Genomic DNA, 15288 nt, shown 5'->3' with positions numbered 1-15288 from the left:
ACATCTTTTCTGAGGCACTGAAGAAGACCCCTTCCCTTCTGTGAGCACCCAGGGAACTGAGCCTGCTTGCGAGGGGTGGGGCTCAATAGCTACCTCCAGGCACATTTAGGCAAAGGTTTCAAAAGTGAAGACAAAAGGATCATTACAGACCCATATAACACAGCTGGTATTCTCACAGAATAACCTTTTTCTTCCTTAGTTAGGTCGAAAGAAACCAGCTACAAACTTTGATCCACTCTTTCACCATTCCATGCAAAAAACAGACAAAAACACCGCCCGCCCGCAAGAAAAAAAGCCCACAATCCAATCACAGGAAAACCTTTAACAAAAAGCTCCATGGAGAGATAGAAACACACACACACACAGGAGGCTGCTCATGCAATTCACTCCTGCATTACTGTTCCATGCTCTGACTTCAGCAGAAAGAGCAAAAAATCCTGAGTCAGCCAAGTTCATTGTCAGAGGTTCCTCCTACAGGTCACCCTTATCTTCAGGAACCGCACAAAGAAAAGCATGGTGGGAGACCCTTACAAACGTGAGCATGAGTCGTCTTTGTGGAATGTTTTTCTTGGTGCTTAGTGCCACCACTGAGAGGACGGAAGTTGAGAGCAGCATGGGGCGGGGGTGGGGCGGGTGGGTGAGGGCCCTCGGCCTCAGTTAGGTCCTGGCTCTGCCCCGGGCAGTCCCACCTCTCTTCAGGCTTCAGTGTCCTGCCTGTAAAGTGGGGACGCTACCTCTAGACTCCTGAGGGTCACTTCCATCTCTAACAGTTTGCCACTTCATGGTTCTACTATTAACCACTGTTAATCATACCGTAACTTCAGTCACTATTTCCGAAAGAGCAAACTTCTCCTGAACGGGCGAAAGCTTTGTGGCTTTTTACTCCCATGATGACATCAATAGAGTTGCTGCATTTCATCCCTAAAGCTTGTTTCTCAAATGATCCGATCCAAACAGATAAATTACACCACCCTGCCTAGGGGAAGGGGGGCAGGGGACGGGGAGGGACATCATTTTGCATTTCTGGCTCTGTGCCAACTACTAGTGAATGAAATGTACAAGCTGCTCCCTGGACTAGGGGTGGGGGTGGGGAGCTACGAAATAAAACTGAACTCCCCAAGCAGAAACTGAGGCTGCACTGCTGGAGAGAACCCTCCTGCTTGCCAAGCGGGCTCCATCCTTCAGGTGGGATGGGACAGTGGTTAAGGTGGGCTCTCAGGTTGGCCAGGTCTAAGTTTCACCCCACACTTGTGACCGAACATCTCCAAGGCTTCATTTTCTCATCTGTAAACTGGGGAGTACTTAACCTCACAGGGCTGCTGGCAGAACTGTAAGAGGTGAGATACAGAGTGGGTCTGCAGTGTTGGGCCATCAGTGAGGCCCATATATGATGAATCCATCATCTCAGAAAAGCTTTCCTGGAGCTCCCTGGAAGCAAGGCGACACTCCCTAGTTGGTCCAAATCCAGTGTCACTTCGCCCTGCCCACTTCTACTACTGCACAGAGGATTCTCTTTTGAACAGCCTTCCGCACTTCTGAACCAGCCTCGGCCAACACCCGTGGTTTGTATCTTTTCTGTCTTAAACTGAGTTACTTCTCATTTAGCCTGTTGTATGGAAAGCAACTGTTCTGGCATCACTGTTTGACACCTACAGAGCCATAGGTCCCTAATAAATAAATCTGTTCCAGAGTCACGTCCCTAGGGCTCAGGAGGAGGAGAAGAAGGGGCAGCTGGGGGAAGAGAGCAGTGACCACTCCAGAACGTGGTGACCTCATTTGGTCCTGGAAATGGATCTGGATCCAGTCCCTCCCCCCAGGCCGAGGAGCCAGGCTCTGGCCGGGGGCCCTGGCACCCTTCCCGTCCACTCCAGCCTCTCCCTGCAGCCAAAGGAGTGTTTCCTTTTCCAGACATATAGAAGACACAGGGCCCAGTGGGCATAACCAAGGAGCTTGTTTGTACATTAAAACATTTCACCCTTCACTGGCACCAGGCATTCATTTTTGTAATGTTCATAAATTGATATGGATTTCACTTCACTTAGCCCCAATAGGATCCCATCTACGTTTTAAAAAATCAAGACAGGAGAATCACAGACTGTTAGAACTGGAAGGGGCTTCTGAGATGACATGAACAAACGCTGTGATTTCACAGATGAGAGAACTGACCCACTTGCCTTGGGACACGCAGCTCAGATGTGTGAGGAGAAAGCTCTCCTGAGTCCCTGCCACTGTGCCACACCACCCGTGTGGCTCTGGTACATCCTTAAATATACTGGTGTATGTTTCAGTATTGGTACATGTTGGTATGTGTATGGGGATATACTTAAAACTCCATAAATCAAAAAGTTCCAAAAACCAGGCAAGCGTGTTACCCACCAGCCTTGCTGTCTGGTCCTAATTAGCCAGACCACTTCCAGGAGATCAGCCCAGCAAATGTGGGGAGTACAAAAATGCAGGTGGCACGGGGACTACTGGGACTTCATAAAAATGCAAACAGAAAGAATTATAAAAGCCCAAGTAAGTAAACCCAAGGACGAATGATCAGAACATGTGCCCCTCTCCCTAACCGGCTGCCGCAGCATCAGATCTGCCCCATTCAGGGTGACCTCTCTGTCGCCTTGAGCAGGGAGTCAGCATTCACTGCTGACCAGCGGCTAGGCCTAATTAGGGCTGCAACAGAGAGACCCCCTCAGACCTACAGGCACCAGACCCTCCTGCAGAAGAAGCCGGGGCCATCTGCATGCAGAGAGGCTATTAGTCCTTTTCCTTTACACGTTTCAGGAAACTTTAGAGCTTTGTTGAGGAAATTTTCATTTTTAAAACATGAATTTGAAAACACTTTTCAATGACTCCAGCTGAAACCAGGCACTAGAACAAGCCTGTCGCCCGTGCCAGGATGCTGACTTGCCCTGCAATCTGCCTGCGGAAAATCTGGGGTAGCTCAGGGCCTACGCTTTGCAGTTGATTCCAGGTACTGGGATCTCTGGGGAGAGCTCCAGGGCAGACCCTCAGGCTTTGAGTGTGTGTGCGCTGAGAAGGGGCCCAGAGGTGCTGCTGTCGGCGAGGGGATGGTGCCAGCCAGCCAGGAGCCCAGCACACCCTGGACTGCAAGTGAGAGTTGCCAGGGCCACCCAGGCAGCCTGGGCTTGGCCCCCGCTAGGAGCACTCTCTGTGGATAGCGGGTCACACTAATTCTCTTTAGGATCTAATTGTAGGGCCTGGACGCCATCATGGGTAATGCCACACAAAATGAACCAGGGAAACACGCTGTTTCTCAGGCTAGCACAACACCATCCTCACCAACGTGTCAACATTCCTCTATCTACCTTCTCTCTGAAGGATGACGTAATTCTCAACTATATCTGCCTGGTTTGTGAATTCAGAGGGAAGTCAACACACAAATACACGCATGCACACGTGCATGGGTACGCACGCTCAGGGGTCTGAATGAGCCTCTGTGTGGGTCCAAATAGGCAGCCCCCAAATTATCTTCACTACTAACAGGCACAGCAAAATCTCAGACTAACCTCCTTGAGTGACGGAGGCTACTGAGCCCAAAGCCTCTAGGACAGAAGTCAGAGAAGCTTGGTCTCTGCCATCGGTGGTACGGGGACAAGTCCCCTTTCTCCCGGGGCTTAGTTACCAAATCTATAAATGAGCTGTTGGGCAACTGCACCTCTAAGACCAATTTACCTCTGACCTGACAGAACTGCTGTGAAGAGGAAACACCCACAGGCTGTCTGATTTCACTCCCAGCACCAAGGGGGTTTCCCTTGCATTCCCCCACAGCTCAGCAAGGAGAGCAAGACACGAGCATTACTGGGAAGCTGCTGCCCACCCCTCAGGAGGGTGGCCAGGAGGCCAGCAGTTGGCGCATGAGAACTGGGTCCAAGTCACCTCCGGGCAGAGCGCCCTGGAGAGTGGAACAGCACAGGAGGGAGCAGTCCCCGAGAGACCTCTGCCAGCCACGGGGCCAGGAACCACGGGGACCCTTGCCAAGTGAGCCTGGAGCTCGCCAGCCTCCTCTTGGGACAGCCTCGCTCACACATGTCCTGGGCCTCTAGGACCCTCGCTCCCCTGTTCTCCACGGGACAGGCTTTCTTGCACTCTCACGGGTCTCTTCTAGCACTTCTCTCCACGCCCCAGCAGCCTAAAGCTTCTCACTCTTTCCTTTCAAAGGCAGGGGGTGGCGGTGAGGTTAGACAGCTGAGCAGTGGCAGGATCATGGCTGCCCTCCTTGGGGACAGGGGCTCCAAAGCCAAGATCTCGTGTTTTTATCTTATTTTCATGACAAGCACGGGCAGTGCCACGACATCCCCTGGAGGAATCTGCCTGTGCTTGCTAGTGGTAACACGCTCAGCCGTCACAGGCTAACGGACTCTCGTTGCTGTAAAGAAGCCAGACTCGTGCTGGAGAATGTGGGTCAAGGCCAGACCAAGGTTTCTGTGTAAAGCAAGAATCATGCCCTGATAGTAACTGTTTCTGTATGACCAGTGACATGGGGAACACAGCATCCCGACAAGGGCTCCAACCGCACTAGCACCGCCGGTAATGTCAGGGGCCTTCTTTAGGGTTCCTAGGTAGCTCAGTCAATAAAAGACCCCCCGACCCCAACAAAATACAGAAAGTTTCCTGAGAACATTAGGCTGCTTCCTCTTCCTGCAGACCTCAAGGCTCACCCAGAAGCCTCAAGAATCCTTGAAAAGCCACGAGGCCCAAGCCCCCGCTAAGGACGGTGGGCATCTACGTGCCCAAGGAGGGGTGTCTGCTCCCCTAGGACGGGAACCACTCATCTGCTCGTGACGACCCACCGGAGCTGGTAGGCGTCAGTCTTTGAAAACTTATTTCTCGTGGCCATCACCATATTTCCTGCTTAGCTGAAGCCCATTTTTCCTGCGGCGGCCTTCAGAGCCGCACCAAGCTTCTTCACGAACCTCTGCGGGCACTAAAGCCGCGAGAGTCAGCTCTGTCTCTGCCCCCAGACCTGCTCCCAGTCCCAGGCAAGTTCCTCCTCTCGGGGCCACCACATGCTCTCAGAGTGACGCAGAGCTCACATCTCACACTCAGTGTCCCTTCCCACTTCCGGGCCTTCTGAAGAGAGTAGGAATCTAATACAACCTTCATTCGGCCCATCCAGGACTTGTTCAAGTCCAGTTCCCATCACCGCTGCGCTCGGCATTCCCACGAGTGGCTGAGACCACGCTTCAGCAAACAGGGCAACGTGAACCCTCTGCTCTCCCGGCGGCTGGCTTTGTGTCCCTAAGTCTGAATTTTCTCACACAGACTCCTCCGAAGTCGTCTGGCCAGGGCTGACCTCGGTGACACTAACCAGGAGTGCACAGGCAAAGCCTTGTGCTGCTGTGGGACCACAGGAGTGGCTCGGGCAGGCAGGGCAGGACACCAGCTGTTTGCGTAACTGCCCTGCATGGGGATGGTCCTGACGCCAACCCCAGGGCTTCTGATGAGGGGCTATGTTAAGCATTAGTCTAGAGCACAGATAGATACTCAGCTGTTTCCTACATAAGCCCTTTCCCCATTCCCGCTTGTAAAGGCAAGGGCCCCCAAATCATAGCATCCTAGAAGTCTGCTTTTAACTTCATTCTCGAAACTGACACTACTAGCTTTAGCCTGGTCCTGGGCAAACCAGCCAGAGATTGGAAGACCCAGAGGCCATGTGAAACATGTAACCTGGAAAAGAAAAAAATCAATCAAATAACACCACTGGAATTTCCAAACAGTTTAGATTAAAAAGCATCATTTGGGGGAAAGTGTTTAAAAAGTCTGTCTTCCAGTCTAAGAATATTCGTGCGGAATTAAATAAATTTTCTGAGTTGGTTCAGCTGCTTCTTTAAAAGGTACAGTTCAAACAGAGGAAACTGCAATGCTATGTTGGCTAAGTCACACGTCTGGGGGAAAGACAAGAGGAAAACAACACGGCCAAGTTTCAAAGAAATCAAATGAAAACACAGGCATCTTACAAACACAGCACACAGCACATGCACCTCATACCATGCCCGCGTGTAAGGAAGAGGCGTCAGAAGTCTGGGGAGAAGAGCCTCCCAAAGAGAAAGTTCAATCTCAGCATTTTACCGTGATCTTTAGCCCTGCGTTGGCGAAAGCCGCAAAACCTCCTTTTCTTCTTATCCTCCTTTAGCAGGTCAGCCAATGTGACCCCTTGGGTGGAACACAGGCAATTCCATTATGCTTCAGTAGAGAGCAGCAACAGCGATGCCAGCAGGCCCGAGGACGCCAGAGGTGGTCCCATCCACGGGCTCTGATACACAAACCCCGAAACTACCCCCCTTGCACGGAGAAACCCATAGTTCAGGGTCTGACGGGGAGAGCGGACGTGCACCTTCTGTAGCTAGTATACATAACGCCGGTCTTCGAAAACCTGTCCTAAATAAACAACCAACTAACCCACTCTGGACAAAGGTTCCCAAGGTCTGGCTTCCCCTGTAAGAAGGGCGTTAGGGAGAGGGCACTTCAGCAGGAGTCTTGGGTGCCGACTGGCTCTGTGAGTCCAGCCAGCATCACTATATGAGGCAGGACACTAGGGGTTCAAGTGGTGGTCTCTGGACCTGGACAGACCAGGTCTAATCCCAGCCCTGCCACTTACTGGCTGAACGACTGGGGACGTGGTACCTGATGGTGGTACGAAGGTGAAACCTTAGTTTCTTCACTTGTAACAGGCTAATAACAGTTGGACCTGCACTTCACAGAGTGGTTCTAAGAGGCGAACTGTAAATATGGTGAAATACAGCGATACAAGCATGGGCGGGGCGTAGTCAACCATGACAACTCCCCTGTGGCCAGTGGGTCACAAGAAAATGATTCTAGGGTCTCCAGCCCCACGCAGCTCTGTGATACAACGGCCACTCTGGTGTAGAGGCCACACGCCCCTGGGCAGTGCAAGGGCAGCGAAAGGAATGGCGGGTGGGCAAGGGCGTGGGGGAAACTTGCACGCACGGCTGGTGGGAACGGGAAGTGGTACCGCTCGGCATAACACGTCCATTTCTGAAACGGGCCTCCTCTGGGCCCCAGCAAAACCCTTCCTGGTAATCGCTCCCATGGGACGAAGGGCACGGGTGGTCGCACAACTGCTGCATTTGGGGGGATGAGCGGCGGCGAACAGGCAGACTGTGGCAAAACCTTGGCTGGAATCCCAGCTCTGCCACTTAGCAGGCATGCGGCCCTGGGAGGCTGCTTACTCGTCTTCCTCCTCTGTCAAGTTCTGGTCTCAGAGCTGTGTGAGGAGTAACAGACTCACGTACCCACTGCCTTTAGAGCAGTGTCTGGCACAGAGGAAGCCTGTGACAGAGATTATCTGGTGCTATTTCATTCAACGAGTAACCACTGCGAGCTTGTACGTGTGACAAAGACTGTGCCAGGGGCCAGCCACCCCGTGCAGAATAGAAGCAGACCCCATTCCTGCCCCCACGGAGCTCCCAGTGTCGTGGCAGAGGAAGAGAGCAACCAGACAATCACACAAACAAGCATAAAACTCCAACTCTGACAACTGCTGTAGCCTCCACGTGCCCTATAGACTACCCGGTCCACTGCGGCAGATTTAAACTGCCACTTATTGAAAATAGCCAAAATGTTGTCCAAAAAAACACAGAAAGATGTCTACGGCACACGGTTCAGTGAAAGGGGCAAGTTACAGGACCATCTGTGCTGGGCGATCTAACGGTGGGGACCAGTGAGCGTGCTGTCTGTGCAAATGCAGGTTCTCGCGTGCACAGATGAGGTCGGAAAGAACAGGCCCCCGTTGCCACACCTGCTTCCCTCTAAGAAGAGGGATGAGAGAATGGTCTTATTTTCTAAACTTTGATATTATATGAATTCCTTACAGTGGGCAAACATTGCTTATGTAATCAAAGTATATTAAAAACAAACACCACCCTGAGTCGGGACTCCACAAACCTGGCTGGAGTGCCCGCCTTCCTTATCATGGTGGGGCAACCATCCCCAAGTCCGGCTCCCACCAGCTCCTGTGAGGCCAGCCCCGGGCAGACGACGGCTCCCAGTACCGCCCAGGGGAGCGGGTGTCTCCCGTAACTCCAGCACTGGGCCCTCTCCAGAGAGGGCGGCTGTCCTGGATGCATGTTTACCATATGCAGCTCTAACTGCTGCTGTTTGCTTTACACCTTTTACTTGAATGTTTCCCATTTTGAACTTGCACCTGAGGTGGTCTGACTGTGCTGAAAGCAGTTTCATAAATCAAAATTTGAAGACACAACCTTTCAAACAGGACCAATAAATTCCCACGCCTTGTGCTTGCAAACAGCTACGGCATCTCTGGTTTTCTGCCCACCCCGCAAATCAAACATTGCAGTCAAAGGCATCAAGGTGGCATGTGCAGCAGGGGGGTGCCAGCTATGACAACCTTGTACACTGAGGGGGCGGCTTCCCCGTGCGAGGCGGGCAGCAACAATGCTCACAGCCTCCAGGACAGCTGATCTGATGAACAGAAGACAGAGGCTCTCCCCAGTGGTCAGAGTTGGAGTTTCAGGTCTCCTCCCCTCTCTTTCTTTGGGCATCAAATACTCCCACTTACAGGGATTATTGATCGTTCACAGTTCCCACAGTAAAATGCCTTGCTTTTCTGGCCAGAATTTTAGAATGAGCTTCCTTGAAAAGGATTACATTATTTTTAATGCGACTTTTTAAAAAAACTAATCGCTGACAATGAGAAGAGTTTAAAATAGAATTTCAGGCTTTCAGATTTTAATGGTCCCAGCAAAACTCCATTGTTAACTCAGAAGCAGCTGCATACGTCTAAAAACATCACTTTGAGATTCGGCAGAGCCTCTTAAGAAACTTGAAGCTCAGCAAAAAGTTAAATAAATTATCCTTGAAAATTTCCCAAAAGCTGAGGAACTAACTTCCAAGGGAATCTTGTCCATTCAGTTAACTGTGTAACACCAGCTTTCCATCAGGAAATTTAGGGAAATGGCGTTGTACGTAATCTGTGGACGCACAAAGCCAGAGCTACCTGTCACCGTAGCTACCAGACAGGCATAAAGGAAGGAATGTCTCTCCTTCTGTCTTCTTCCAAGTGTGATATTCAGCGTGCTGGCATTCAGGAGTCCCCAACCCTGGTGTCACACTGGAACCTCCAGGGAGCCATGCGTGGCTGCCACCACAGACCAGTGAATCAGTGTGGGGTGGGGCACGGCACCAGGATGCGTCCTCACTCCCCAGGTGACTGTCACGTATCGGGTTGGCCAAAAAGTGCCTTTGGTTTTTAAGTAAAAATAAAAGACACATTTTTCATTTTCACCAAGAACTTGATTGAACAATGTATTCAGCCTTTTGTTCCACTACCTTCTGCCATTTTTCAGGCAACTTCATAATTCCATCTTCCCAAAACTTTTTATCTTTTTGAGCAAAAAACTGTTCCAGGTGCCTTTTAACAGTCTTCCAGGGAACTGGAAATTTATCCATTAAGAGAATTTTGTAAAGACCTAAATGAACGGAAATCCGAAGGTGCAATGTCCGGTGAATACAGCAGATGAATCAGAACTTCCCAGCCAAGCTGTAACAGTTTTTGCCTGGTCATCAAAGAAACATGCAGTCTCGCGTCATCCTGATGGAAGATTATGCGTTTTATGTTGATTAATTCTGGACGTTTTTCATCAAGTGCTGCTTTCAGTTGGTCTAATTCGGAGCAGTACTTGTTGGAATTAACCGTTTGGTTTTCCAGAAAGGGCTCATAACAGAGGACTCCCTTCCAATCCCACCATATACACAACATCGCCTTCTTTGGATGAAGACCGGCCTTTGGTGTGGTTGGTGGTGGTTCATTTCCCCTGCCCCATGATCTCTTCTGTTCCACATTATTGTACAGTACCCACTTTTCGTTGCCCATCACAATTTGTTTTAAAAACAGAACGTTTTCATTACGTTTAAGTAGAGAATCGCATGTGGAAATACGGTCAAGAAGCCTTTTTTCATTTAACTTATGTGGAACCCAAACATCAGAGCAATTAACATACCAGCTGGTGCAAACGATTTTCAACGTTTGATTCGGATATTTCGAGTATGTTGGCTACCTCCCGCGTGGTACAACATTGATCGTTCTCAATTAACGTCTCGATTTGATCACTACCAACTTCAACTTCATGGTCTACCTGACCGTGGAGCATCGTCTAGCAGGAAATCTCCAGCGTGAAACTTCACAGACCACTTTTGACACGTTCGATCGGTCACAGCGCCTTCTCCATACACTGCACAAATCTTTTTTTTGCATTTCGGTTGCATTTTTACCTTTCTTGAAATAATAAAGCATAATATGCCGAAAATGTTGCCCTTCTCTTCCATCTTCAATAGTAAAATGGCTACACAAAAATTCACCAATTTTGATGTCTTTTTTTAAATGCACACTGATATGACAGCTGTCACATACAGTCTAACAAAATGGTTTTGAATGAAGTTGAAGACAACTAAGTGCTACCAGAGCCATCTTACAGAAAAAAACGAATGAACCTTTTGGCCAACCCAATACAGCCAGAGTTGGGTACCGCAGATGCAGACAGTAGATCAGAGAGAAAAGATAACGTGAGTGCCTCTCCAAGCACCTGATTTGACATCTGTTCTCTGACACCAAGCATCACCAAACTAGAAATGGACTTCAAAGGCCAGAAGGCTGTGCTACCATATCTCGAGAGTGACCGAGTCAACAGATTTGTTTTCCATCAACACTTGAGAACCTTATAGTTCTTCAATATGAAAGTACAGGGATGATCCGAAAAGGGGTCCTCATCCTCAGGCCGAGTAGAGATCTAGTACTTCTCCAAAAAGAATTCTGCTTAGGTCAAGTTTTCTTGGAGTTTAATGACAACAGCAGCAGCAAGTACTGTGATATCTATGGCGACTCTCACCAGGTATCGAACATTTAATCCTCATGACAACTCTGTGGGCAAATAGCTTTTGCCCCTTCCTGCAGGCAAGGAAACTGGGGCTCAGAGATGTTCGGTGACGTGCCTAATACTCCAGTCCAAATTCCAAGTCACCAAACTCAGTTGCAGCCAACTCCACAGAAGGGACATCAACGTGCCTCCCGGCCCCGCCCCTGCCTTCGTTGGGCTTAAGACACCTGCTGTTATTAATGGCTTCCAAGAGTCCCCTTTGTCTAGGCTGAGCCTCGGCCATCAGGGAGGCTTCTTCTCACACTGTCAGTTAATTCCTGAAAGTCTGGGAAGAAACTGTCCCAACGCATCCATGACCCAACTGAAAAGGACAGTCGATGGCGTTAGCATCCTGAGACAGTGTGGACACAGTCAGGAGCCCGAGCGAGTGCCCCACCCGTTTTCCAGAGAGAATGCAGGGCAGGGCTGGGGTCGGGGGTGAGTCTCACACACTCGGGGAGGACAGTGGCAATGCCCACACTTCACTGCCTGCCAACAGGTAACAGAGACCAGACCTGGTGTGTGCAGGTGGTAAGTCAGCCACTGTTCGCTGGCGAGGAGGACCACGTGGGCCGAGGTGAGCCATTCTCCCCTGTGTTTCTGGCTGTGGCAAGAGGAAACAGTTGGCGGCCACGGGAGGCCCCAGGGAAACCCTGACAGCACTGCTCCTCCAGAAGGTCTGGGCTGCAGGGAAGGTGCTCCTTGGGAGGAGGCTTGGGGTCTCTTCTCAAATCAGTTAAACCTCAACATGGTTCCCACAGCCTGGGATTTACGTCTTCATTTCCAACCATCATCCGTCAAGGCTCTGGGACTCTGACAACTGGGGAAATACTGTAAGCCTCGCTCCACAGGACACCCCAGAACCTGGCAAAGGAGCCGATGAAAAGCCAGGGGGCACTGGAAGGAGGTGCCTTTCTGGACCAAGCACCGAGCTGGTCCTGCACGTTCACAGGACATCACCGCGCAGAGCAGAAGCCACGATGCTGACGTCCCTGAGACACGGCGTAGCTTTCTGGGCATTGGAGCACCAGTTGCACAGTGAATTCTGAGGCTCTGCAACTTTTAAGGGGGCTTTATTTCTTTCCTTGATTACTCTACTAAGCAATGCACTTAAGGGTTTTGAACATGTGGACCTCTGCACCTTGCTTATGCCATTTCCTCAGCCTAAAAAGCACTCCCCCGCCAACCTTCCATAGCCAAAGGCTGCTCATCCCTCAGAGCGCAGCAGGGACACGGCCTCTCCGCGGGGCCTTCCCTGCTTCCCCCACAGCCCGCACCCCCGTGTCCTTCTGGGCTCCCACAGTGGACAGCAGGCCCTGGGTTAAGATGCCAGTTTCTCCCCTCTGTCTCACACTAAGGTACCACAGCAAGGTCTCCAAAGGTAGAGGCACTGATTTTGCCATTAGACGTTCCCTTACAGGCAGTGGCAGGACACAGGAAACGGGCTAGGACACAAGAGTGGACCCTCAGGATGACTGGGAGACAATGGCTCAAGTCCAGCAAAAACCCCTACTCCTCAAATCACGGGCCATAGAAACATCTAGCACAACAGATGTTGGCTCTGCTAAGGTAGACGCCTGTCTGTTTCTAGAGGTGGAGCAACGAGGAGACAAAAGGACATCCACCTACAAAAGAGGGCCCTGCTCAGCCCCTACAGGACACACCTACGCTGGCTGAGCAAGGTGCTCTGCTCCAGAGAAAGGACAAGACCTTTGCCCGTTTACACATAACAGGTGACGGGCTGGGCTTAGGAGAGCAGGGCAGGGGGCTGGTGGTCCTCTGCAGGGCAGCGTCAACACCGCAGCTTGGGAACAAAGAGGGAAAGTGGGGGGCAGGCAGCCCTGAGCTGCAGGCTTGTGCTGGCCATGCTGTAGGGGCAGAAGCTCTGCGAAGGTCATGGGATTCTGGTGCGAACGCCCCAGACAGAGCTGCGCCAAAGACATGCAGACACTCCTTACACCTCATCACAAAGCGGTCACGTCACGGGTGTGGAACTCACATGAACGTCCACTTAGAAACTCTCATCCCATAGTCGACAAACCTAGTCCAGAGATCTCCCCAGTTCCCTCGGCCTCAGGGGGCAACCCCCAGGTTTTCCTTGAGAAGGCAGTCGTGCAGCCTGGGAAGCAGGGGGCCCGCGTGCACCGGTCTCCCCCCACCATTAGCGTACAGGACTGAGTCAAGTGCGCATCCCTGATGGCAGGAAATGCTCTCCACGGAAGCACAGACTCAGAGTCCCAGGCTTGGAGAATCGCGAAGGCCATCTTGCTCAAGAATCCCCTCCACCCTGGGTCTCAGCCTCAGCTTCCACTCGGCCACCCTCCCTGCTTCGTCCCACCCTCACCTGCACACCCTCGGCGCTCCAGCTGAAGGAAGAGCCCTTCACGGCCTCCCTGAGCCTTTGTCTGCCCACCTCCGCGTCCTTCTCACACCACTGCCTCGACTCAGATTGCTCTTCCTGACATATCTCAGGTCCATTTGTCCTTCAAGGCCCAGGCCCCGCGAGCCCACAGCTATGCCCTAGACCCCTAGGCCATCCCTTCCTCCTCTGGGCACACTGCCTGCCTCCTCGCCGGACCCGCATCTCCGTCTCCTCGTGCCGCATTCACCTGTGTGCGGGCCCGCCCTTCCCAGGAGGAGCAAACCACGTCCTCCCCCGTCATGAGTCCGCCCGGCATCCCGCACCCAGCCTTGCTGAACGAAGGGCTGACTGCATGAAGTTGGAGGGGCTCCGCTCCGGGGGGGCCTACCCAGCCATCTTCCACGGGGCGGGGCCTAACCTGCGTCCCCAGGCCTCTCGATGGACCAGCGCCCTCGGTCTTTACTATCAGCTAGTCTAGATCTGCAACACATCACCAACACCTTAGTCGACTCCACCGCCGGACTTCGATTTCCACTTTTACCTGAGGCACAGGTGGCCTCAGGAAGAGTAAGAGCAAGAAGAGCACACGATGAAAGAGAGGCTGTGGTTGACAATGACAGTGAACTCCAGTGCTGGACCGAGCAATGCCCGGCGTCCCCGTGCGGGGTACCAGCTGGACGGGCTCTGGAGCGGCCCCGCTGACTCACACGCCTCCTCACACCGCCCTAGACAGTGAATTGCTGTCTTCCTGGCCGGTGATGGGCTAAGCGTGTGGTGTCCCCCAGCTGGTGCAGGTGGGAGCCACTGCAAGGAGCAGAGGGACGAAGGCGCCCTGCTCTTCAAGGCCCCTTCCAATAACTCGCTCTGAATTGGAGGAAGCACAACTTCGTCTCCTCTGGTGCAAGGGTGTCTTACTGCACCCCGGCCGCAGAGAAGGGGCTTACTCCATTCCAGAGGGGCACACGGCACGTCCGGCTGACCCGCCCTGACCACAAAGCCACAAGACGAGATACGTATCTAAAGCCTGGAGGGCTGGGAGGAGGCCTCAGCCTCAGACCAGGTCAGAGGGAGAGACACCTGCGTGGGCGGGCATCTGAAGGGCACACAGGCTCTGTCTGGTCCCGAGCAGGAGGGGCGCCACCTACTATTTCGTTTGCTTTCCTCTCCTCCTTCTTCTTCGTTCTCGGGATCAATATCTTCTGCTTGGGTGATCCAATCCAAGTAGCCCTTGAGATCCTCTTCCAGCTGCTGCTTCTCCCGCAGCTTCTGAAAGTCTCCCCGTGCTTTCGCCTTCTCCCTTTCCTTGGAGAATTCTCTGGGGGAGGCAAAGAGAACAGGCACAGGTCAGGACGTCGCCGGGTACCCTGGCCGAGAGCCGTCTGCCCTGCTGCACAGCAGTGTTGCAGCAGGACACACGGCACCGAGTACAGCCACACGAGCACAGCAACGGGGGCCACACACGTGGACAGGACACACGACAGTGCCTTCCCAAGCAAGACTGTGGGGGTCAGAGTTGCAGAGACCACACCAACGCACATGCACCGTCCCTCAGAAAACGAACTCCCTTCAGGAGCTCCGTGCCCCCAACAAGCCGAGTCCCCAAACACCACGAGCTGCCCGTGACCCCCCACCAGGGGCCTGGACTCAGAGATGCCCCACCTCCCCAAAGTCTCCTCAGATAGCCGGCATCACGCTCGAGAGAGAAAGGATTCACGAGGGCCAAGCTGTGGTCACAGAGGGCTTCTTCCATACTTGGAGGGAACACTCAGTGTTCCTAACGTGTATTGGCCCCTTTGTCCAAACCAAGAGTCCTGAGACCCCAGCTCCCCACCCGCTGCAGTTCTGGCCAGAGTGGTGGACAGGGTCATAGCAGACCCACCTCACAGCCCCGTTCCCCCTTCCCAGACAGGAAATGGAGCACCCACGAAGCACTGCTATCTTTCTTAACCCTCGCTTCTTGCCACGATCTTTTCCCCAGAAGTGCTCCCTATAGGAGCGGAAAAGGCAGTATGA

The 15288-nt window shown here is 52.4% G+C and overlaps 1 protein-coding gene across 2 annotated transcripts in view; it reads right to left on the bottom strand.

Annotated features, from left to right (window-relative positions):
• CACNA1D (calcium voltage-gated channel subunit alpha1 D) overlaps window positions 1–15288 on the bottom strand; it is a 317329-nt gene that overhangs the window by 90994 nt on the left and 211047 nt on the right. For both annotated transcript variants that reach the window (XM_027121102.1, XM_027121103.1), the window contains exon 9: window positions 14421–14590. In XM_027121102.1, the coding sequence (XP_026976903.1) occupies window positions 14421–14590 (170 nt within the window). The remainder of the gene's footprint in view (window positions 1–14420; window positions 14591–15288) is intronic.

The sequence above is a fragment of the Aethalodelphis obliquidens genome, unplaced genomic scaffold (assembly GCF_003676395.1).
Source record: "Aethalodelphis obliquidens isolate GAN/ISIS:26980383/991018 unplaced genomic scaffold, ASM367639v1 scaffold22, whole genome shotgun sequence".
In the NCBI taxonomy this organism is placed as follows: Eukaryota; Metazoa; Chordata; class Mammalia; order Artiodactyla; family Delphinidae; genus Aethalodelphis; species Aethalodelphis obliquidens.
Note: the sequence above shows the minus strand (reverse complement) of the source record. Positions and strands in the feature narration are given on the sequence as shown.